Genomic DNA, 25,776 nt, shown 5'->3' with positions numbered 1-25,776 from the left:
ACGTACTTTGGTGCGAAAAGTGCAAATCAATCCCAGAACAACAGCAAAGGACCTTGTGAAGATGCTGGAGAAAACAGGTACAAAATTATCTATATCCACAGTAAAACGAGTACTATATCGACATAACCTGAAAGGCCGCTCAGCAAGGAAGAAGCCACTGCTCCAAAACCGCCATAAAAAAGCCAGAATACAGTTTGAAACTGCACATGGGGACAAATATCGTACTTTTTGGAGAAATGTCCTCTTGTCTGATGAAACAAAAATAGAACTGTTTGGCCATAATGACCATCGTTATGTTTGGAGGAAAAGGGGGGCAACTTGCAAGCCGAAGAACACAAAGCCCTGACCTCAATCCTATAGAAAATTTGTGGGCAGAACTAAAAAAGTGTGTACGAGCAAGGAGGCCTACAAACCTGACTCAGTTACACCAGCTCTGTCAGGAGGAATGGGCCAAAATTCACCCAACTTATTGTGGGAAGCTTGTGGAAGGCTACCCGAAACGTTTGACCCAAGTTAAACAATTTAAAGGCAATGCTACCAAATACTAATTGAGTGTATGTAAACTTCTGACCCAATGGGAATGTGATGAAATAAATAAAAGCTGAAATAAATCATTCTCTCTACTATTCTGACATTTCACATTCTTAAAATAAAGTGGTGATCCTAACTGACCTAAAACAGGGAATTTTGACTAGGATTAAATGTCAGGAATTGTGAAAAACTGAGTTTAAATGTATTTGGCTAAGGTGTATGTAAACTTCTGACTTCAACTGTAACTACTGCTCTGTCATCTGGAGTAATGCAAGAGCCTTTTTCATGAAATTCACCACTCTGAAAGACCAACCGCTATATCAATTAAAATGGATATGGTCAAAGACACACTCTCGTGAAACATGGAGCAGAACCAAGGCTGCCAAAACCCAAGTTTGGCAAAATAGCTTTTAATTTCAGAGCAGTGAAGTCCTAGTACTCCTTGCCAGAAAGTTCCAAAAACTTTCCAAATAGCTTTGAGATTAATTCATAAAATGTCTTGAACGACTAGAGTAGGTCTAAGGTCATCGTAAAACTGTATGCTATGTTGTATTTAAATTCATATATGCACATGGAGTGGGGTGCTGGGGGGTGTAACTCATAATATGTATAGGTAATAGGATTTTGGATCTTTGTGCTTTTACTTTGCTTTTGTTTTTCTAATTTCTGTGCAGTTTTTTACATTTCTTAAGGACTCTTGGAAGGCTAGCCCTTGGGCTAAAAGAGATCCTAATAAAATAAAATAATATTAGTATTGAAAATGAAGGCTATATCAGTCACAGCTATTGTACTGCATGTAATGCAATAATAGACCTGCAATTAAAGACACACTGTACCTGCATAGAGTTCAGCTCTCTGTAGTAATGTCACTTTACATTTAATGAGTTCCAGGGATTGTTTGAACAGTATTTCTCAGAGATAAAGGCACACTGGTGGACAGAGAAGCTGATCAGAGAAAATAGGTATTTCTCACCTGGGGCCTCATTTATCAACCGTGCATACATTTCGTATTAAATTCTGGGGTACATGGAGATTCTGGGATTTGCGAGTGCCACAATATTTGGGAATTGATCAAACTGTCGCACACAACATTTACGCATGTCTTCATTGATAAATTACAGCTATATTATATTTGTGTGGTCGTGAAAGAGCGATACAATCCTGCCTGGAAAATGCACACCATTCACCTTTTATGGTAAGAAAATTCCCTAATTTGCTGTATGATTTGGAGACGTTGGAACCGGGCCATGATAGTTCCTTAAAGAAAGCGCAATGGCAAATCTGATCACATTTCTGTAGAGGTGTGGATCAAACACCTCCCATTTCCCCCAAACGAACAATAAGCCTATTTGCTTCCAATACAGTTGATCAACCTTCTAGAAGTTGTGCGCACGCATGGTTTGAGATTTGTGTAGAGATACAGTGCCTTGCAAAAGTATTCATCTCCCTTGGCGTTTTTCCTATTTTGTTGCATTACAACCTGTAATTTAAATGGATTTTTATTTGGATTTCATGTAATGGACATACACAAAATAGTCAAAATTGGTGAAGTGAAATTAAAAAAATTACTTGTTTCAAAAAATTCAAAAAAATAAATAACGGAAAAGTGGTGCGTGCATATGTATTCACCTCCTTTGCTATGAGCCTAAATAAGATCGGGTGCAACCAATTACCTTCAAAAGTCACATAATTAGTTAAATAAAGTTAACCTGTGTGCTATTTAAGCATCACATGATCTCAGTATATATACACCTGTTCTGAAAGACCCCAGAGTCTGCAACACCACTAAGCAAGGGGCACCACCAAGCAAGCGGCACCATGAAGACCAAGGAACTCTCCAAACAGGTCAGGGACAAAGTGGTGGAGAAGTACAGATCATGGTTGGGTTATAAAAGAATATCCAAAACTTTGAACATCCCACGGAGCACCATTAAATCCATTATAAAAAAATGGAAAGAAATGGCACCACAACAAACCTTCCAAGAGAGGGCCGCCCACCAAAACTCACGGACCAGGCAAGGAGGGCATTAATCAGAGAGGCAACAAAGATACCAAAGATAACCCTGAAGGAGCTGCAAAGCTCCACAGTGGAGATTGGAGTAGCTGTCCATAGGACCACTTTAAGCCTTACACAACACAGAGCTGGGCTTTACTGAAGAGTGGCCAGAAAAAAGCCATTGCTTAAAGAAAAAAATAAGCAAACACGTTTGGTGTTCGCCAAAAGCAATGTGGGAGACTCCCCAAACATATGGAAGAAGGTACTCGGGTCAGATGAGACTAGAATTTAGCTTTTTGCCCATCAAGGAAAATGTCTGCCGCAAACCCAACACCTCTCATCACCCCGAGAACTGGGACGGAGGTTCACCTTCCAGCAGGACAATGACCCTAAGCATACTGCTAAAGCAACACTCAAGTGGTTGAAGGGGAAACCCCAGAGTCTGCAACATCCTTTTTACGCTGCTGCTACTCTGTTAATTATTTATGCATAGTCACTTTAACTCTACCCACATGTACATATTACCTCAACTACCTCAACTAGCCGGTGCCCCCGCACATTGACTCTGCAACGGTACCCCCCTGTATATATAGCCTCCCTACTGTTATTTTATTTTACTTCTGCTCTTTTTTTTCTCAACACTTTTTTTGTTGTTGGTTTATTTTAAAAATAAATGCACTGTTGGTTAAGGGCTGTAAGTAAGCATTTCACTGTAATGTCTGCACCTGTTGTATTTGGCGCATGTGACCAATAAAATTTGATTTGATTTGAAACATTTAAATGTCTTGGAATGGCCTAGTCAAAGCCCAGACCTCAATCAAATTGAGAATCTATGGTATGACTTAAAGATAGCTGTACACCAGCGGAACCCATCCAACTTGAAGGAGCTGGAGCAGTTTTGCCTTGAAGAATGGGCAAAAATCCCAGTGGCTAGATGTGCCAAGCTTATAGAGACATACCCCAAGAGACTTGCAGCTGTAATTGCTGCAAAAGGTGGCTCTACAAAGTATTGACTTTGGGGGGGTGAATAGTTATGCACGCTCAAGTTTTCTGTTTTTTTGTCTTATTTCTTGTTTGTTCCACAAAGAAAATTATTTTGCATCTGCATGTTGTGTAAATCAAATGATACAAACCCCCCAAAAAATCCATTTTAATTCCAGGTTGTAAGGCAACAAAATAGGAAAAATGCCAAGGGGGGTGAATACTTTCGCATGCCACTGTAGGCACACTTTCCTGTCAAGTTCCAAATTGAAAACTGGCGCAAGGTTTAGAGTCTTTTTTTGTGCGCACGCACCTTTGATAAACGAGGCCCCTAGAAAGGAATGAAAGTGAACCCAGGGTGCAGAACCTTGGGAGTGTGAAAAGCTCATTAACAAGAACGGCCATTTCTGCCTTTAGATGAGGAACCATTGGAGTCAATCCCTGACAGACAATATCTCAACATGTATGAGTGTTTTTAATATTCTACACACTTCTCCAAGATCACACTGCAGAATCCTCAAGTCTGTTCCCAATATTGCACATCAATCTTTTTCTTTAGACTGAAACTAAGTCAGAGTTTGAGGACATTGGATTTGGAATTCCTTATAGGCAAAGATGCAGCTCTCCGTGCTATAAACCGCCCTTCTCAAGCACACAAACCGCTGCTGTACAGACCATTGAATTTGATGTAGTGAATATCAAGTGATTAATCTTGTTTCACTAATTGACCCTGCTTCTGTTTTGACATTGCTCACATTCTAGATAAAATATGATCAAGTCTGAGGCCAAATTGAATTAGCCTATGATGCCTTGCCAGCGACATGCCAACGGTTGTAAACAAGATGAGCCACTTCATACACATGTCCCATTCAAATAAATTCTCTGGACTTGCTTTATTGCATCTCCTTTGAATTTGAATCTCTAAAATTATGCTGTTCTTGATATTTGTCTTTTTCTGTGTGCCAAAACCCTTCATTTGATTTGGTTCCTCACCACCTAATCCTGGCTGACATGTCTGGCTGATGGTGTGAATGAAAGCCATTAGGACTCAAGTCTCAGAGATAAGTGATGTTCTGCTGACATCTGCAAAGCCTCTGCTGCTGCTGCTTTGTGGGATTTCTGGGATGAAAGCGTTTACAGGCTTATCGTTTGATGGTTGGTGAGATCCAGCCTCATTGGGGATGACTCATCTTCTTGCTTAGACATGGGCTGAATCCCAGTACTTTGAAGATGCTTCCTTTCCTTAGCTATTGTCCTTTACCCTCATTGCCTGTTAGTTATTGCCTATTGTGTAATTTAGATCAGTGGGAATGAGGGATAGTAAACAAGGTGAGAACGTATTGAAATCTACCACAGTTTCTTTTCTGAGTTTAGAGAGAGGGAGGCATTCCCTGAGCTGCGTCAGAGATGAGAAATTTGGGATTCATTTTATACACTGAACAAAAATATAAATGCAACATGTAAAGTGTTGGCCCATGTTTCATGAGCTGAAATAAAATATCCCAGAAATGTTCCATACGCACACAAAAAGTGTATATCGAATTCTGGGCACAAATGTGTTTACATCCCTGTTAGTGAGCATTTCTCCTTCGCCAAGATAATCCATCCACCTGACAGGTGTGGTTTATCAAGAAGCTGATTAAAAAGCATGATCATTACACAGGTGCACCTTGTGCTGGGGACAATAAAATGCCACTCTAAAATGTACAGTTTTGTCACACAACCCAATGCCACAGATGTCAAAAGTTTTGAGGGAGCGTGCAATTGGCATGCTGACTGCAGGAATGTCCACCAGAGCTGTTGCCAGATAATTTAATGATAATTTCTCTACCATAAGCCGCCTCCAATGTTGTTTTAGAGAATTTGGCAGTACGTCCAACCGGCCTCACAACCGCAGACCACGTGTATGGCGTCATGTGGGCGAGCGGTTTGCTGATGTCAACGTTGTGAACGAGTGGCCCATGGTGGCGGTGGGGTTATGATATGGGCAGGCATAAGCTATGGACAACGAACACAATTGCATTTTAATTTGAATGCACAGAAATACCGTGACGAGATCCTGAGGCCCATTGTGAGGCCCATTTTTTGTAAGGTATCTTTGGCCAACAGATGCATATCTGTATTTCCAGTCATGAAATCCATAGATTAGGGCCTAATGAATTTATTTCAATTGACTGATTTCATAATTTGAACTGTAACTCAGTAAAGTCTTTGAAATTGTTGCAAGTTGTGTTTATATTTTATATATAAAACTGCACTGTGTCGTTGCATGTCACAGCTGCTGTAAACAGATTAATAGAGACACGGCATCCTGTGCCTGACTATATACAGTGGGGGGAAAAAGTATTTAGTCAGCCACCAATTGTGCAAGTTCTCCCACTTAAAAAGATGAGAGAGGCCTGTAATTTTCATCATAGGTACACGTCAACTATGACAGACAAATTGAGATTTTATTCTCTCCAGAAAATCGCATTGTAGGATTTTTTATGAATTTATTAGCAAATTATGGTGGAAAATAAGTATTTGGTCATCTACAAACAAGCAAGATTTCTGGCTCTCACAGACCTGTAACTTCTTCTTTAAGAGGCTCCTCTGTCCTCCACTCGTTACCTGTATTAATGGCACCTGTTTGAACTTGTTATGAGTATAAAAGACACCTGTCCACAACCTCAAACAGTCACACTCCAAACTCCACTATGGCCAAGACCAAAGAGCTGTCAAAGGACACCAGAAACAAAATTGTAGACCTGCACCAGGCTGGGAAGACTGAATCTGCAATAGGTAAGCAGCTTGGTTTGAAGAAATCAACTGTGGGAGCAATTATTAGGAAATGGAAGACATACAAGACCACTGATAATCTCCCTCGATCTGGGGCTCCACGCAAGATCTCACCCCGTGGGGTCAAAATGATCACAAGAACGGTGAGCAAAAATCCCAGAACCACACGGGGGGACCTAGTGAATGACCTGCAGAGAGCTGGGACCAAAGTAACAAAGCCTACCATCAGTAACACACTACACCGCCAGGGACTCAAATCCTGCAGTGCCAGACGTGTCCCCCTGCTTAAGCCAGTACATGTCCAGGCCCGTCTGAAGTTTGCTAGAGTGCATTTGGATGATCCAGAAGAGGATTGGGAGAATGTCATATGGTCAGATGAAACCAAAATATAACTTTTTGGTAAAAACTCAACTCGTCGTGTTTGAAGGACAAAGAATGCTGAGTTGCATCCAAAGAACACCATACCTACTGTGAAGCATGGGGGTGGAAACATCATGCTTTGGGGCTGTTTTTCTGCAAAGGGACCAGGACGACTGATCCGTGTAAAGGAAAGAATGAATGGGGCCATGTATCGTGAGATTTTGAGTGAAAACCTCCTTCCAACAGCAAGGGCATTGAAGATGAAACGTGGCTGGGTCTTTCAGCATGACAATGATCCCAAACACACCGCCCGGGCAACGAAGGAGTGGCTTCGTAAGAAGCATTTCAAGGTCCTGGAGTGGCCTAGCCAGTCTCCAGATCTCAACCCCATAGAAAATCTTTGGAGGGAGTTGAAAGTCTGTGTTGCCCAGCGACAGCCCCAAAACATCACTGCTCTAGAGATCTGCATGGAGGAATGGGCCAAAATACCAGCAACAGTGTGTGAAAACCTTGTGAAGACATACAGAAAACGTTTGACCTGTGTCATTGCCAACAAAGGGTATATAACAAAGTATTGAGAAACTTTTGTTATTGACCAAATACTTATTTTCCACCATAATTTGCAAATAAATTCATCAAAAATCCTACAATGTGATTTTCAGGATTTTTTTCCCTCATTTTGTCTGTCATAGTTGACGTGTACCTATGATGAAAATTACAGGCCTCTCTCATCTTTTTAAGTGGGAGAACTTGCACAATTGGTGGTTGACTAAATACTTTTTTTCCCCACTGTACAGAGATATCAGTACAGCACTATCCCAAATAATGAATAAGACCCTAGCCTACTGGGGAATGTTATGACATTTCGTCATTTATATTTACTCCGATGGGGTCAAATCTGCCTGGTCTAGTTGTGTGATATATTCAAACCTGGAATGATTTGATTGAATACCATATTATTACATATATTATGCCTGTGCCCCATGAAGAAATGTATTTCACATTATTTCATTACCAATTATCTTTCCTACCTGTTGAGTAAAGAAATAACAGCAAAGACGGAATTAAAAACAGAAATAATTTTTTATTACAACACATGCTACAGTTGATAAAAAACCATTGTCAACTGATCAGTGTAACAGTAGGAGTTGGGAGGACGTTATCTTCCACCAGTGGTCATAATACAAAAATCACCCTGTCATCATCATACATGTAGAAAACCAGGGACGGAGTCTAAAGTCTCATTTCAATAGAATAGTGGTTCTGTAAGAAATGCTACCATTTGTTCTGCTGTTGATCTACCATCAATACTTTTCCTCTTCCTTTTCAGCCAATGGGACAAATAGATCAGCCCTTTCCAGAAAGATATGAGAATAATACCAGCCATCTGGTAGCACCAGTGGCATTAGAATAGAGAGAACACTAACACCCAGAGTTCTAGTTACTTACATTCCCATTTATGAGAAGAGGCCAAGAGAGCACTCCTCATGAAATGCACGTTAATACAGGATAAGCAGTTTCATCTAAAAAGCTGAATTACAGTTACACAAAGGTTAAGTAGAGTTCCACAATCCACATCATGCTCAGAAAACAGCTAAATATTCAGTAATGCTTAGTCCCAACAACACATCATTGCCTTTCAAGTTATCAACCACTGAATGCAGTAGGTGATGGTACATTATAGTGGTTGCAGCTGGTTTGAGGTTACTCATATTGTGCAGTTATTCAGATAACTTGATTCTTTATTTTTAAAAACACACCATTTGGTAAATACAAAATGGATTAAAAACCCATCTACAGTCGTCATGAGGAGTGGTCCTGTTTTTCTTTAACCGTTGTAACGTTGGATGGTACGTCACTTTTCAAGCCTATTCAGTGGTCAACAGCACAACCAAAGCAAGGCCTTTGAAAAATGATACTGCTACAATGTGGAGTGTGCTTCTTTAAAATCACACCTCGTCCAAAGAATACATCATCATCATCATCACAACAAAGTGTTTTCACCACGTCATAAAAACAACAACCTGCATGATTAAACACTGCACTCAGTAACATATTTGTTCAAGAAACAGCGAAGAATCGCCAATGGAACTCTTCCACAACATAATTTAGCTCAACACTAAACAGTTAAGAGCACAAATCTATTTAAGCTACATCACTTTGAGTATTATCTTTCAGTTTCCAGATTTGCAGCAGTGAAAGCAGTCTTTCCTCCCAGTTAGTGTTCTATTCAATCTGGAAAGCTGAAGCGTTAGATATGCAGCGGGTACGGTGAATGCAGTCTCCACTAAAGCAGTAACATTGCCTTTAAATTTCAATCACGCTGTAAAGCTGAACTTCCGCGATGTGGATTGAATAGAGCCCAAAGTCTTTTTTTTTTTTTACGGCAGTGTTTAACAGTAAGAATGTTAAACCTAGCCTGTATAGATTAGACAAATTATTGTATTGTGTAAAAGTGAAGCACATTGTAATTCTATAGAGGATTGTAAAACCAAAGTCATACACTACATGGCCAAAAGTATGCTCTGTGTAGGCCAGTCAAGTTCTTCCACACCGACAAATGATTTCTGTATGGACCTCGCTTTGTGCACAGGGGCATTGTCATGCTGAAACAGGAAAGGGGCTTCCCTAAACTGTGGCCACAAAGTTGGAAGCACAGAATCGTCTAGAATGTAATTCTAGATTTCCCTTCACTGGAACTAAGGGACCTAGCCCGAACCATGAAAAACAGCACCAGACCATTATTCCTCCTCCACCAAACTTTACAGAAATTTGACAAACTGACTTGTTGGAAAGGTGGCACCCTATGACGGTGCCACATTGAAAGTCACTGAGCTCTTCAGTACGGGCCATTCTACTGCCAATGTTTGTCTATGCATGGCTGTGTGCTCGATTATATACACCTGTCAGCAATGGGTGTGGCTGAAACAGCCGAATTCACTAATTTGAATTCACATACTTTTGGCCATGTAGTGTATATTAAGCTGGTTGTTTTGTGCTTAGAGTAGTCTTTCAGACGGCTGGTACCAATAGTGTTGACCTTGGTGGTATACTGTCAGACTAGCAGCACCATTCACAATTTGATCATTAGAATAAAAAATGTTAATTAGAAACATAAGAACTGATATGTTCTCAGTTCATTCAGGATTCAAGATAATGAGACTGGATTTCAATTCTGCTGCAATCTAGAAACTATTAAGATTGAGGAAGACATACGATGGTCTATCATTTCTGTTTGATGTGCATAGCTTGTTTAACCAAAAGCTATACATTCTGATATTGTTCAGTTGGCACCCTCCTGAATATCTGATGATGACTTTTGAATACTACAAAAAAAATTATAAACAATCTTGACACTGCATCATGGCAGTTGAGATGGCAAAGAAGCCTTGATTTGACTGATAAGTCTGTCTTGTGGTGTTCAGTTCAGTATTCTTAACTTCAAGATTCTGTGAAAGGATTCAGAAAGGCCTCTAGTTAGGAGCTACATAACATTATCACACATGTTTTTGTATACGTCTGTATACTGAGGTGTAACAGAGTTGACATTTAATTCAACCCAATGTCACGGTCAAATTATCTTGGGAATAAAAGGTAATGTTCTGGCTATGCTCCAAAGCATCATTGTCACAATCTTTGATTTCCTTAAAACATGAATTGATCTGGGCCCAGTTTCCCAAAAGCATCTTAACGATGGTTCTAACGATGAACTTTTGGGAAACCGGGCCCACTACTGTATCTGTGAGATCAGTCACACTATTTGATCCTTTTTACATGATATCAGCATACTGTCGGCTAGTGTTTTAACTCACAGATTCTCAGCTTTTAAAAATGAATCTTCACATTGTAAATGTAACTGAAATGTAACTGTTGCTCTCCTTCACAAAAGCACACAGGCTATGAAAAAAATTATTTAAAAAACTATGTAGAGCACCCCACATACAGTATGTACTTCTCTAATTGCATGAGAGGTCTTGATAGGATGCCTTCATGCATCATTGTATGCACATTTGTAATGTCATTCATGCGTGGAGGTGTATATTGAAAAACACACCTCTTCTTGTTCAGGCTTTTGTTCATCGTCTGGTCATGAAGGACAGGAAATATATACCTTTGATATATTTGATGTATTTGTTCCTACTGGATGTCAAACTCCAGTTTAGCACTGAGCATAATGTCGTCATCTTCACTCTTCAGAAGAGGCTGGCAAAACCCTACCAATACTTTATAATTATGATATACACAATGTCTGGTAAATATATTTGAGGGTGTGTGAGGTGTGTGTGAGGCGGACTGGGGGGTCAGAGTGGAGACCAGGAGAATTAACTCCAGGGAGTCTCAGATGCGGATCTGGTAGCCGTCGTTCAAAGTGCTGAGTTCTGCAGGCTTTCGATCCAGAGCCGCAGGTCTGAAAAAGAGAGAGAGACAAGACAAATGTAGTGTCATCATTTAGAGCACTAAAAGACAAGAAGCCAATCAAACTAAGACCCAGTCACTTCAGCTGATGAAGTGTATTGAACACCTCAGACACACTCAATAACTTCCTATTGAAGTGATTACAGTACTGAACACCTCAGACACACTCAATAACTTCCTATTGAAGTGATTACAGTATTGAACACCTCAGACACACTCAATAACTTCCTATTGAAGTGATTACAGTATTGAACCCCTCAGACACACTCAATCATTTCCCATTGAAGTGATTACATTATTGAACACCTCAGACACACTCAATAACTTCCTACTGAAGTGATTACAGTTTTGAACACCTCAAGACACACTCAATAACTTCCTATTGAAGTGATTACAGTTTTGAACACCTCAGACACACTCAATAACTTCCTATTGAAGTGATTACAGTATTGGACACCTCAGACACACTCAATAACTTCCTATTGAAGTGATTACAGTATTGGACACCTCAGACACACTCAATAACTTCCTATTGAAGTGATTACAGTATTGGACACCTCAGACACACTCAATAACTTCCTATTGTGATCCTCCCTCACACACAGAGCAGAGGTAAGAGTTTTTCCTAGCCACTGTGCTTCTACATCTGCATTGCTTGCTCTTTGTGGTTTTAGGCTGGGTATTTGTAAAGCACTTTGTGACAACTGCTGATGTAAAAAGGGCATTATAAAATACATTTGATTGATTAAAGATGAATGAGGGATATTTGACATTTGCTCATGTAGAGAGCCAGTGAGTCAGTCCCCCAGAGTGTCAGTAAAGCCTGGGGCATCCTTTAGTGTCAGTCTGGGTGTAGTACTGTTTCATTGAGTGTGGTCACGTAGACTGGCTCCCCATAGGTTCTCATCAGCATAGTGACCTTGTCCTTGTGCTGAGGAGAGCAAAGACGCAGGACTTTCTGACACACACATGCCCATACACGCACACACCTTACACCGACCTGAGGGTGGCAGGCTTTCAGTACCATCTGACACCTATTGCTTCGCCCACAGAAGTGAAGGTGAGTGATACAGAAAAAGTGTTTTGTAAAACAGCTCATCAGATGCCAATAGAAAAAGAAGCAGAGGAATAGAGAGAGGCAGGGGGCAGATAGAAAGAGAGTAGAGAGGGAGAGAGAAAGAAGAGAAGTGTTTGAAGTGTGAAGCAGCAGGATAGTCTCAGTCAGCCAGTCATCTCTTTTTAATCCTGCACTGTGGTGGTGGTGTCCTGTCAGCTCAGCCCTGCACTGCTCCAACACACAGCATAGCACTTCCCCTGTCACTGCAATCATGCTTACGCACACGCACACACAGACACACACACACACTACGCAACCAAACCTGGATTCTCAGGCCCTAAATAACCACCCACACAGCACCTTCCCTCTGACAAGGACAAAAATACATTTCAGCCCAGAGATCAATGAGAAGAGGTATTTCTAAAAAGAGTCTTATGGGTTAGACCTTCATAAATAAGCTCTCTCCAAAGTAACAAAGGTTTCCTATTTCTCCTCTAATGTCTTCTGTGTTCAATACTCTGCTTGGCTTGAAGCCCTGAAGGCACTCCTCTTGCCTGTGTTTCTCTTGCCCCATTCCCTCCCCCAGAGTGCATTTCCTGCTTAGTATCCTTTCCCATCGATTCCCATCCCCCCCAGCCAGAGAGAGCGAGAGCAAGAACTCATTTCAACGTCAAACCAGTCCATCAATGCAGGCGGTGTATGAGTTTGTGTGTGTGTGTATGCCGGTATGTGTGTACAGTGCCTTGCAAAAGTATTCATCCCCCTTGGCATTTTTCCTATTTTGTTGCATTACAACCTGTAATTGAAATGGATTTTTATTTGGATTTCATGTAATGTACATACACAAAATAGTCCAAATTGGTGAAGTGAAATGCAAAAAAATTTGTTGTTTCAAAAAATGCAAAAAAAATTATAACGGAAAAGTGGTGCGTGCATATGTATTCACCCCCTTTGCTATGAAGCCCCTAAATAAGATCTGCTGCAACCAATTACCTTCAAAAGTCACATAATTAGTTAAATAAAGTCCACCTGTGTGCAATCTAAATGTCACATGATCTCAGTATATTTACACCTGTTCTGAAAGGCCCCAGAGTCTGCAACACCACTAAGCAAGGGGCACCACCAAGCAAGCGGCACCATGAAGACCAAGGAGCTCTCCAAACAGGTCAGGGACAAAGTTGTGGAGAAGTACAGATCATGGTTGGGTTATAAAAAAATATCTGAAACTTTGAACATCCCACGGAGCACCATTAAATCCATTATTAAAAAATTGAAAGAATATGGCACCAGAACAAACCTGACAAGAGAGGGCTGCCCATTAAAACTCACGGACCAGGCAAGGAGGGCATTAATCAGAGAGGCAACAAAGAGACCAAAGATAACCCTGAAGGAGCTGCAAAGCTCCACAGCGGAGATTGGAGTATCTGTCCATAGGACCACTTTAAGCTGTACACTCCACAGAGCTGGGCTTTACGGAAGGGTGGGCAGAAAAAAGCCATTGCTTAAAGAAAAAAATAAGCAAACACATTTGGTGTTCACCAAAAGGCATGTGGGAGACTCCCCAAACATATGGAAGAAGGTACTCTGGTCAGATGAGACTAAAATTTAGCTTTTTGCCCATCAAGGAAAATGCTATGTCTGGCGCAAACTCAACACCTCTCATCACCCCGAGAACACCATCCCCACAGTGAAGCATGGTGGTGGCTGCATCATGCTGTGGGGATGTTTTTCATCGGCAGGGACTGGGAAACTGGTCAGAATTGAAGGAATGATGGATGGCACTAAATACAGGGAAATTCTTGAGGGAAACCTGTTTCAGTCTTCCAGAGATTTGAGACTGGGACGGCGGTTCACCTTCCAGCAGGAAAATGACCCTAAGCATCCTGCTAAAGCAACACTCGACTGGAAACATTTAAATGTCTTGGAATGGCCTATATAATTATAATATAATATATAATTGGTCATTTAGCAGACGCTCTTATCCAGAGCGACTTACATGAGCAATTAGGGTTAAGTGCCTTGCTCAAGGGCACATCGACAGATTTTTCACCTAGTCGGCTCAGGGATTAGAACTAGCGACCTTTCGGTTACTGGCACAACGCTCTTAACCACTAAGCTACCTGCCGCCCTAGTCAAAGCCCAGACCTCAATCCAATTGAGAATCTGTGGTATGACTTAAAGATTGCTGTACACCAGTAGAACCCATCCAACTTGAAGGAGCTGGAGCAGTTCTGCCTTGAAGAATGGGCAACAATCCCAGTGGCTAGATGTGCCAAGCTTATAGAGACATACCCCAAGAGACTTGCAGCTGTAATTGCTGCAAAAGGTGGCTCTACAAAGTATTGACTTTGGGGGGGTGAATAGTTATGCACGCTCAAGGTTTCTGTTTTTTTGTCTTATTTCTTCTTCTTATTTTGTTTCACAAAAAAATGTATTTTGCATCTTCAAAGTGGTAGGCATGTTGTATAAATCAAATGATACAAACCCCCAAAAAATCCATTTTCATTCCAGGTTGTAAGGCAAGAAAATAGGAAAAATGTGAAGGGGGGTGAATACTTTCGCAAGCCACTGTATCTATCTAAGACTACTTCCTCAGTACCCTGGACAGCACACCTACTCCCTCCCCTGCTGCTCCGATCAATAGCATTCTGTCTTCCAGGGACAGGGGGTGCACAGAGAGCCCAGGCTTTCAACACCCAGCACACACAGTCAGTCGATCAGTCAGCCAGACAGGCGTCAACTTTCTCTGAGCCACACCATTCCCACACAGTGGCTTCCAAGCAGCCCTGGTTAATAGCCCATCCTTCACCACAGGCCACGGAATTAACATCATTCCTCAACACAGAGAAACACCACTCTGCTTAACTATTCATCAGACTAAAGCCTGCAGATTTCACTAAGTCCTCTGGGAGGGGACAAATTACCTGAGGGTAGGCTTTCTGTTTTAGTGCTGATCAAAACAATTACAACTGTGATGATTGAGCCCCTGTGGGGATTACAGCCTATACATGGGTTTCAGAGCTGATTACACAAAGTAGAACAAAGAGCTTTGTTAAACAATAAGAGAGGAGAGGAGAGGAGAGGAGAGGAGAGGAGAGGAGAGGAGAGGAGAGGAGAGGAGAGGAGAGTGGGCCTGGACTCCGAGCTCTGAAGAGGAGAATCTCAGAGCAGCACAAGGACAGACACAGCAGTCAACAGCCAGCCCACCCCAGCCCAGCCCACTACAAAATAGACAACACCCAGCCCACTACAGAACAGACAACACCCAGCCCAGCCCACTACAGAATTTACAACACCCAGCCCACTACAGAATAGACAACACCCAGCCAACTACAGAATAGACAACACCCAGCCCACTACAGAACAAACAACACCCAGCCCACTACAGAATAGACAACACCCAGCCCACTACAGAATAAACAGCCAGCCCAGCCCACTACAGAATTGACAACATCCAGACCACTGCAGAACAGACAACACCCAGCCCACTACAGAATCGACAACATCCAGCCCACTACAGAATAGACAACACCCAGCCAACTACAGAACAGACAACACCCAGCCCACTACAGAATAGACAACACCCAGCCAACTACAGAACAGACAACACCCAGCCCACTACAGAATAGACAACACCCAGCCCACTACAGAATAGACAACACCCAGCCCACTACAGAACAAACAACACCCAGCCCACTACAGAATAGACAACACCCAGCCCACTACAGAATAAACAGCCAGCCCAGCCCACTACAGAATTGACAACATCCAGACCACTGCAGAACAGACAACACCCAGCCCACTACAGAATCGACAACATCCAGCCCACTACAGAATAGACAACACCCACCCAACTACAGAACAGACAACACCCAGTCCACTACAGAATAGACAACACCCAGCCAACTACAGAACAGACAACACCCAGCCCACTACAGAATAGACACCATCCAGACAACTACAGAACAGACAACACCCAGCCCACTACAGAACTGACAACACCCAGCCCACTACAGAATAGACAACAGCCAGCCCAGCCCACTACAGAATAGACAACATCCAGCCATGACCACTACAGAACAGACAACAGCCAGCCCACTACAGAATAGATAACAGCCAGCCCACCACAGAATAGATAACATCCAGCCCAGTCCACTACAGAATAGATAACATCCAGCCATGACCACTACAGAACAGACAACAGCCAGCCCAGCCCACTACAGAATAGACAACAGCCAGCCCACTCCAGCCCACTACAGAATAGACAACATCCAGCCCACCACATAATAGATAACAGCCAGCCCACTCCAGCCCACTACAGATCAGACGACAGCCAGCTCAGCCCACTACAGAATAGACAACATCCAGCCCAGTCCACTACAGAATAGATAACATCCAGCCATGACCACTACAGAACAGACAACAGCCAGCCCAGCCCACTACAGAATAGACAACATCCAGCCCACCACAGAATAGATAACAGCCAGCCCACCCCAGCCCACTACAGAATATACAACAGCCAGCCCACTCCAGCCCACTACAGATCAGACAACAGCCAGCCCAGCCCACTACAGAATAGACAACATCCAGCCCACTACAGAATAGATAACAGCCAGCCCACTCCAGCCCACTACAGATCAGACAACAGCCAGCCCACTTCAGCCCACTACAGGTCAGACGACAGCCAGCCCAGCCCACTACAGAATAGACAACATCCAGCCCACTACAGATCAGACGACAGCCAGCCCAGCCCACTACAGAATAGACAACAGCCAGCCCAGCCCACTACAGAATAGACAACAGCCATACCAACCCACTACAGAATAGACAACATCCAGCCCACTACAAAATAGATAACAGCCAACCCACCCCAGCCCACTACAGAATAGATAACAGCCAGCCCACTCCAGCCCACTACAGATCAGACAACAGCCAGCCCACTTCAGCCCACTACAGATCAGACGACAGCCAGCCCAGCCCACTACAGAATAGACAACATCCAGCCCACTACAGATCAAACAGCCATCCCACTACAGAATAGACAACATCCAGCCCACTACAGAACAGACAACACCAATCCCACTACAGAATAGACAACAGCCAGCCCAGCCCACTACAGGATAGACAACAGCCATCCCAACCCACTACAGAATAGACAACATCCAGCCCACTACAAAATAGATAACAGCCAACCCACCCCAGCCCACTACAGAATAGATAACAGCCAGCCCACTCCAGCCCACTACAGAATAGACAACATCCAGCCCACTACAGAACAGACAACACCCAGCCCACTACAGAATAGACAACACCCAGCCAACTACAGAATAGACAACAGCCAGCCCAGCCCACTACAGAATAGACAACATCCAGCCCACTACAGAACAGACAACACCCAGCCCACTACAGAATAGACAACACCCAGCCCACTACAGAATAGACAACAGCCAGCCCAGCCCACTACAGAATAGACAACAGCCATCCCAACCCACTACAGAATAGACAACATCCAGCCCACTACAAAATAGACAACAGCCAGCCCACTCCAGCCCACTACAGAATAGACAACATCCAGCCCAGACCACTACAGAACAGACAACAGCCAGCCCATCCCACTACAGAATAGACAACATCCAGCCCACTACAGAATAGATAATAGCCAGCCCACCCCAGCCCACTACAGAATAGACAACATCCAGCCCACTACAGATCAGACGACAGCCAGCTCAGCCCACTACAGAATAGACAACATCCAGCCCAGTCCACTACAGAATAGACAACATCCAGCCATGACCACTACAGAACAGACAACAGCCAGCCCAGCCCACTACAGAATAGACAACATCCAGCCCACCACAGAATAGATAACAGCCAGCCCACCCCAGCCCACTACAGAATAGACAACAGCCAGCCCACTCCAGCCCACTACAGATCAGACAACAGCCAGCCCAGCCCACTACAGAATAGACAACATCCAGCCCACTACAGAATAGATAACAGCCAGCCCACTCCAGCCCACTCCAGATCAGACAACAGCCAGCCCACTTCAGTCCACTACAGATCAGACGACAGCCAGCCCAGCCCACTACAGAATAGACAACATCCAGCCCACTACAGATCAAACAGCCAGCCCAGCCCACTACAGAATAGACAACACCCAGCCCACTACAGATCAAACAGCCAGCCCAGCCCACTACAGAATAGACAACATCCAGCCCACTACAGAACAGACAACACCCAGCCCACTACAGAATAGACAACAGCCAGCCCAGCCCACTACAGAATAGACAACAGCCATCCCAACCCACTACAGAATAGACAACATCCAGCCCACTACAAAATAGATAACAGCCAACCGACCCCAGCCCACTACAGAATAGATAACAGCCAGCCCACTCCAGCCCACTACAGATCAGACAACAGCCAGCCCACTACAGATCAGACAACAGCCAGCCCACTACAAAATAGATAACAGCCAACCCAACCCAGCCCACTACAGAATAGACAACATCCAGCCCAGACCACTACAGAACAGACAACAGCCAGCCCAGCCCACTACAGAATAGACAACATCCAGCCCACTACAGAATAGATAATAGCCAGCCCACCCCAGCCCACTACAGAATAGACAACATCCAGCCCACTACAGAATAGACAACAGCCAGCCCACTCCAGCCCACTACAGATCAGACGACAGCCAGCCCAGTCCACTACAGAACAGACAACACCCAGCCCATTACAGAATAGACAACACCCAGCCCACTACAGATCAGACAACAGCCAGCCCAGCCCACTACAGAATAGACAACATCCAGCCCACTACAGATCAGACGACAGCCAGCCCAGTCCACTACAGAACAGACAACACCCAGCCCATTACAGAATAGACAACACCCAGCCCACTACAGATCAGACAACAGCCAGCCCAGCCCACTACAGAATAGACAACATCCAGCCCACTACAGATCAGACAACAGCCAGCCCAGCCCACTACAGAATAGACAACATCCAGCCCACTACAGATCAGACGACAGCCAGCCCAGTCCACTACAGAACAGACAACACCCAGCCCATTACAGAATAGACAACACCCAGCCCACTACAGATCAGACAACAGCCAGCCCAGCCCACTACAGAATAGACAACATCCAGCCCACTACAGATCAGACAACAGCCAGCCCAGCCCACTACAGAATAGACAACACCCAGCCCACTACAGATCAGACAACAGCCAGCCCAGCCCACTACAGAATAGACAACATCCAGCCCACTACAGATCAGACAACAGCCAGCCCAGCCCACTACAGAATAGACAACATCCAGCCCACTACAGATCAGACAACAGCCAGCCCAGCCCAGCCCACCCCAGAACAGACAACAGCCAGCCGATCTACAGTACAGGCTGCCTCTACAATGTACAGCTAGAGAGGAAAGATAGTAGGGTATTTGTTTTGGTACTGTCCATTTGTAGCTTGTTTTTGGACACAGGTCCAGGAATGGCTAAAGGATTGCAATATTTACCTGGAGCTAACCCTGCAGATAGCATTACTGGGTGATCTGAAAAGTCATAGTCAATCGATCAATAATATAATAATACTTTTAGCAAAAAAAATTATTTTCAATTTACAATCTGTAGAAACAATGAGAATAGAAAGGTTCAGAACCTTTGTGAAACATCACAGTACAGTTGAAATATATATGGCAAATAGAGATCCAATATGGATGGTGTTAGGAGATAGATGGATGGTGTTGAATGGAGGTCAAGGATGGGACTAATAACAATTAATAACAACAAGACAACTAATAATGTAAGCATGCTGTGTCCATAATAAGTATATAGGTTATTGAGAGCTTTTGTGAAAGAGCACAGTTGGAAAGATATGGCATACAGAAGCAAACCGGATGGACATCATGAAAATGATCGGAGAGGTTGAGGGTAGAGGAAGTTCAGGAGTATAAAACAAACAAAATAGAATTATTGTAAAATTGACTGTGTCCATAAAATGTATATAGTATGTATAAGCTGGAAGTAGAGGCCTAAGCATTGTTGTTCACTAGTTTACTCCAATTAGGGAAGGGGTGGTGAGGTTGGAGGGTAATAAAGGGAAATATATATATATATATACACACAGTGGGAAGAACAAGTATTTGATACACTGCCGATTTTGCAGGTTTTCCTATTTACAAAGCATGTAGAGGTCTGTCATTTTTATCATAGGTACACTTCAACTGTGAGAGACGGAATCTAAAACAAAAATCCAGAAAATCACATTGTATGATTTTTAAGTAATTCATTTGCATTTTATTGCATGACATAAGTATTTGATACATCAGAAAACCAGAACTTAATATTTGGTACAAAAACCTTTGTTTGCAATTACAGAGATCATATGTTTCCTGTAGGTCTTGACCAGGTTTGCACTCACTGCAGCAGGGATTTTGGCCCACTCCTCCATACAGACCTTCTCCACATCCTTCAGGTTTCGGGGCTGTCGCTGGGCAATACGGACTTTCAGCTCCCTCCAAAGATTTTCTATTGGGTTCAGGTCTGGAGACTGGCTAGGCCACTCCAGGACCATGAGATGCTTCTTACGGAGCCACTCCTTAGTTGCCCTGGCTGTGTGTTTCGGGTCGTTGTCATGCTGGAAGACCCAGCCACGACCCATCTTCAATGCTCTTACTGAGGGAAGGAGGTTGTTGGCCAAGATCTCGCGATACATGGCCCCATCCATCCTCCCCTCAATACGGTGCAGTCATCCTGTCCCCTTTGCAGAAAAGCATCCCCAAAGAATGATGTTTCCACCTCCATGCTTCACGGTTGGGATGGTGTTCTTGGAGTTGTACTCATCCTTCTTCTTCCTCCAAACACGGCGAGTGGAGTTTAGACCAAAAAGCTCTATCAGACCACATGACCTTCTCCCATTCCTCCTCTGGATCATCCAGATGGTCATTGGCAAACTTCAGACGGGCCTGGACATGTGCTGGCTTGAGCAGGGGGACCTTGCGTGCGCTGCAGGATTTTAATGGTTTTCTTTGAGACTGTGGTCCCAGCTCTCTTCAGGTCATTGACCAGGTCCTGTCGTGTAGTTCTGGGCTGATCCCTCACCTTCCTCATGATCATAGATGCCCCACGAGGTGAGATCTTGCATGGAGCCCCAGACCGAGGGTGATTGACCGTCATCTTGAACTTCTTCCATTTTCTAATAATTGCGCCAACAGTTGTTGCCTTCTCACCAAGCTGCTTGCCTATTGTCCTGTAGCCCATCCCAGCCTTGTGCAGGTCTACATTTTTATCCCTGATGTCCTTACACAGCTCTCTGGTCTTGGCCATTGTGGAGAGGTTGGAGTCTGTTTGATTGAGTGTGTGGACAGGTGTCTTTTATACAGGTAACGAGTTCAAACAGGTGCAGTTAATACAGGTAATGAGTGGAGAACAGGAAGGCTTCTTAAAGAAAAACTAACAGGTCTGTGAGAGCCGGAATTCTTACTGGTTGGTAGGTGATCAAATACTTATGTCATGCAATAAAATGCAAATTATTACTTAAAAATCATACAATGTGATTTTCTAGATTTTTGTTTTAGATTCCATCTCTCACAGTTGAAGTGTACCTATGATAAAAATTACAGACCTCTACATGCTTTGTAAGTAGGAAAACCTGCAAAATCGGCAGTGTATCAAATACTTCTCCCCACTGTATATATATATTTGCGAGAACAAAAAACATATGGGGGATTGGAAGTGATGCAGACAATTACATTGATGGAAGTTACAATCTATCTGCAGTATTAAAGCTGATCTACCCCCCCAAAAAATATAAATAATAATAATAAAATAAAAAAATAGATAGTAGGAGATAGGAACGGTAATGATAATGACAAGACCCCTGGTCTGACCACTCTTGGCTGTCCTTGTCTCAACAACCTCATTGAATATTTCACTTTTCCGGAAACAGGTGCAGTATTGTAGCCCATTAGAATTACCTTGCATTTGATATTAAGAAATTTGGTGGGTCTAGAGACTCTAGATAACATTAAAAAAATTCCTTCAAAAGCAAAGGTTTCTTGGCGAGTGGGCTAAACCTCTAATTGTTTACTAGCGATGTGCCTGGCTGCTATGATAAAGCCAGATGACAGTGACACAGGGTGGTAGAGTAGAGGGCTGCCCTGCGGCATTCTGTCTCCATGTCTGACTTCTGCTTTCCTCTACCTGAGAGGAAGATCTCCATGGAGACTATTTCATCTCTGTCTTCAACCTGCATCTTCTGCAAAGGCTTTGTCTATAAAGTGAAGTTAATTTCAGACTTTCTATCTCAGCTTCACATTTCTGTGTTCATGAGAACGATCGCACTGCGCTGAAACCACCTGCTGAGCAGAGCTCTGGATAACTGTATTGAGTGCTTTACCTACTTATTCAGTCTTTTTAATGGCAGTGCTAGCACATCTATGGGTACATCTACTGAGCCATTCATCCACAACATAGGATATTTTCCAAGCTATTCATGGATACATCACGCTCTCAGTATAGCTTTTATTCCCCATTTAACCAATTAGACTTAATACGTTCATAAACCACTGTGGGAATAGAAATCCAGTCTTCGCAAGTAAATGTTATTTGGCAGCACGTATTCGCCCCATTAAACAAACCCAATATCTACAAATCTCCCAGCGGCATCGCTCGATGAGCAGGCAGTGGATGGAGAGAGAGCATTAGCAGGCTTCCAGAGATCGGTTAGAGTTACTCTCTACTCTTTGTACATAAACTCTGACTGCTGATGACATTTTCTGAGGCGCTGGCTGAACAAACATGTCTATAACATAGCCAGGGACTCGGATAGACTATGTTGGTTGCCTCTGGATTTGAGGTGAATAATTGAACATGTTGGTGACAGAGGAGGAACACTGCTCCCTAGGGGCGACATGGTGAGACATGGGACACAAGAACGTATCAGGGGGTGGAAAAGACTCTCTTCCTCAATAATTAACATCTCAAAGGAGGCGACAGGCAGAGAGGTGGGTGTCTACGAACAGGCCTAAAATAACTCTGTCAGATTGGAGGGTGGTGCTGAACAAGTAGACCTTGGCCTGCAGCCCCTCTTTAAATGTCACTGTTGTTCTCTTAGAAGAGCCTCCTCCCACTCCTTTGGTCTGTCAGGATAGACAATGTACTTCATTGGTCTCAATTACTATGGTGTAGGAGCCACATTAAGTGGTGATTACGCACACGCACAGACTCACATTCACAAACACATACACACATATAAATGTACAAAAGCACGCATGCACACACAAACACGCACACACGCACCAGATGCCAAAGGATAAAAGGTTTCCCATCATGTCAAATCACAACACACACACCCATAATCCAGGCATGACAGAAATCCCCTGGCCATTCCACTGTGTCCATTCCAACAGGGGCTTGGGTTACATCATTAGGATTTGGGTTGCTAAGCAGAGTGGTGCTATGATAAAAACCAAGTATCAAGCCTATCTCCTCAGTCTGAGCTGGGTTGTAGTGGGGGGATTACCAGAACGCATCTGTCTCATGCATGTGGATCCTCCTCTCCATGCCTGTGTTCCCTGAGTGACGCTGCAGCTGCTGCACTGGGTCAGCCCCAGATCCTATTACAGACTCAGCCTGCCCTCTGCCAGCTGAGAGGAGACCAAACCAGGCCAGGAGGACGGGAAAAGAGGGCTCTCATCTTGCCAGATAGCAACAGGGCACTGTGTATGTGTGTGTGTGTGTGTGTGTGTGTGTGTGTGTGTGTGTGTGCTTGCGTGTGTGTGTAAAAAAAAATCTAGTTTGGTTTTAAATAAAGTATCAGTGAGAGTGGGAGACAAATGACTCTCCTGAGTTTCTCTCCGAGCCTCTATCTTGTCAGAGGAACTCTCCCTTGACAACACTTCAAGTCCTGTTACTCTGTCTCTGTGTGACATGCTCAGTCAACAGCAGACTTAAGCGTAGCCCAGAGGAATTATGGCAGGTGACCTGAGAGTCCATGCATAAATCCCAGGATGCCTTCTGCACAGGATTGAGGTAGAAGTTGCCCTTCACCACAGATCTAGGATCACATTACACTAGCCCCATTCCTAACCTTAACCAATAGAGGATGAGACAAGATCTGACTCTGTATCGGTGGTTCGTGAGGAGGGGCAACATATTCCAACTCCACTCAACAGTGCACGTATCCCAGCAGCCTCTTTGTCAGGGCAGGGTCTTCCTGAATTCTCCCAGTGTGCTGGTGAGTGATAATAGGAGTGAACACTTCCCTTCCATAAGAGACACTATGCTGGCCTGACTGGGGCTTTCAGCTGTTGTCAGCAGAAAACAAGCAGGCTGTGATTATACTGCTGTGCTGTCCGAATGGACCTTCAGCCCAGCCAAGCCACTGAGTTAGGTCCTTCATCACAACACAAACTGTGGTGTACACTCACGCATAGGCTACATACCATAGGCAAGCACATCGCACACATTCACTCCCTCGCCCACACACCCCTATGCACACACTGAAGCCAGTTAACTCCATACTCCAAATTCACCCAGATTAGCTAATGTCAGTATCTGATCTAGTCCTGCTGCTTAGTCCTCACAGTTTCCTCTAACTGGAGCTGACAAGAATGTGATAGACTGTGAACTCTACATGAACTGGGATCCTTAGCCAGGAAGCAAGACAGGGAAAGAGGGTTGACAGGATAAGAGAACAGCAATAGTCTACAGAAAACATGTAAGACTCTGTTAACTCCTTAAAGTTCAGCAACTTCAGAAAGTGTGTCAGGGTTCCATGCCCTCGTTAATATAAAAACAAGATGGAAAACATTCCATAGACACAGCCAATGAATCTCTCTCTAACATCATAGCGTCTAGCCAAGTAATCAAGATGGGGCATTGAGAGGTTTTATAGTTGGGATGATCAACAGTTGATTTCTATGAACTATACATCTCACTCATGCATATCCAATCTGATCTGCATGAGATTAAATTACTTTTAATTAAAACCAGCCCAACTTTTAATTAAATCTCTAAGGAAAAACTGTTGTATGTAGATGAAATCTAACCTTACGTTTTGTGACCATTGAACATTAAACAAATGATATTTTCTTCAAAAGTAACCTGATGTGAACTCTTCCTAATTGTTAGGAAGTGTTGAGATGTCAATGTAAAACTACCTAAGAAAGGCCATTCCACCTTCTGTCTCAGTGATGCTAATAACCTGAGGTTGATTCCCAGGGATACTTACGACTTGTCTCTCCGGTGGATGTGGCGTCTTTGGGGGCTGCTCTGTCGGCGTCGGGGGGAGAGAGACTTGCCTCTGGTCCGTTCTTTGATGGGAGACTGGGCACTTGACGACTTCAGGATCTGAGAGAAAACAAAAAAATAAGACTTAGATATGGAATCTAAATGATAAGAGACAATTTGAGCTGCAGTTTCTTTACTGCACTGATATTTAGGTGGTTTTGTTTACAGCTGCAAGCTACAGAGGAGGCGTTGCAGACATGTTAACCATTCAGTGGGCCCATTTGCAGCAGGCTATGGGGCTGGGGAAATGAAAAGTTCCACTTCAATAAAAAGAGCAGTCGAAGAAGTTAACTTTTAAAGACACAGTTGGATCTCAGAGACAGAGAGTGTAAAGGAGTCATCTGTGAGTCAATGTAGGGA

At 43.5% G+C, this 25,776-nt stretch overlaps 1 protein-coding gene across 1 annotated transcript in view; it reads right to left on the bottom strand.

Moving 5' to 3' along the window:
- Window positions 1–9,555: 9,555 nt before the first annotated feature.
- vash2 (vasohibin 2) overlaps window positions 9,556–25,776 on the bottom strand; it is a 40,315-nt gene continuing 24,094 nt past the window's right edge. The window contains exons 6-7 of the mRNA XM_041865252.2: window positions 25,358–25,476; window positions 9,556–11,054 (exon numbers count right to left, since the gene is read on the bottom strand). Coding sequence (XP_041721186.1) covers window positions 10,985–11,054; window positions 25,358–25,476 — 189 coding nt within the window. The 3' untranslated portion in view covers window positions 9,556–10,984. The remainder of the gene's footprint in view (window positions 11,055–25,357; window positions 25,477–25,776) is intronic.

Source organism: Coregonus clupeaformis, chromosome 36 (genome assembly GCF_020615455.1).
Source record: "Coregonus clupeaformis isolate EN_2021a chromosome 36, ASM2061545v1, whole genome shotgun sequence".
Taxonomy (NCBI): Eukaryota; Metazoa; Chordata; class Actinopteri; order Salmoniformes; family Salmonidae; genus Coregonus; species Coregonus clupeaformis.
The sequence above is the reverse complement of the archived record's forward strand: the minus strand, read 5'-3'. Positions and strand labels throughout refer to the sequence as shown.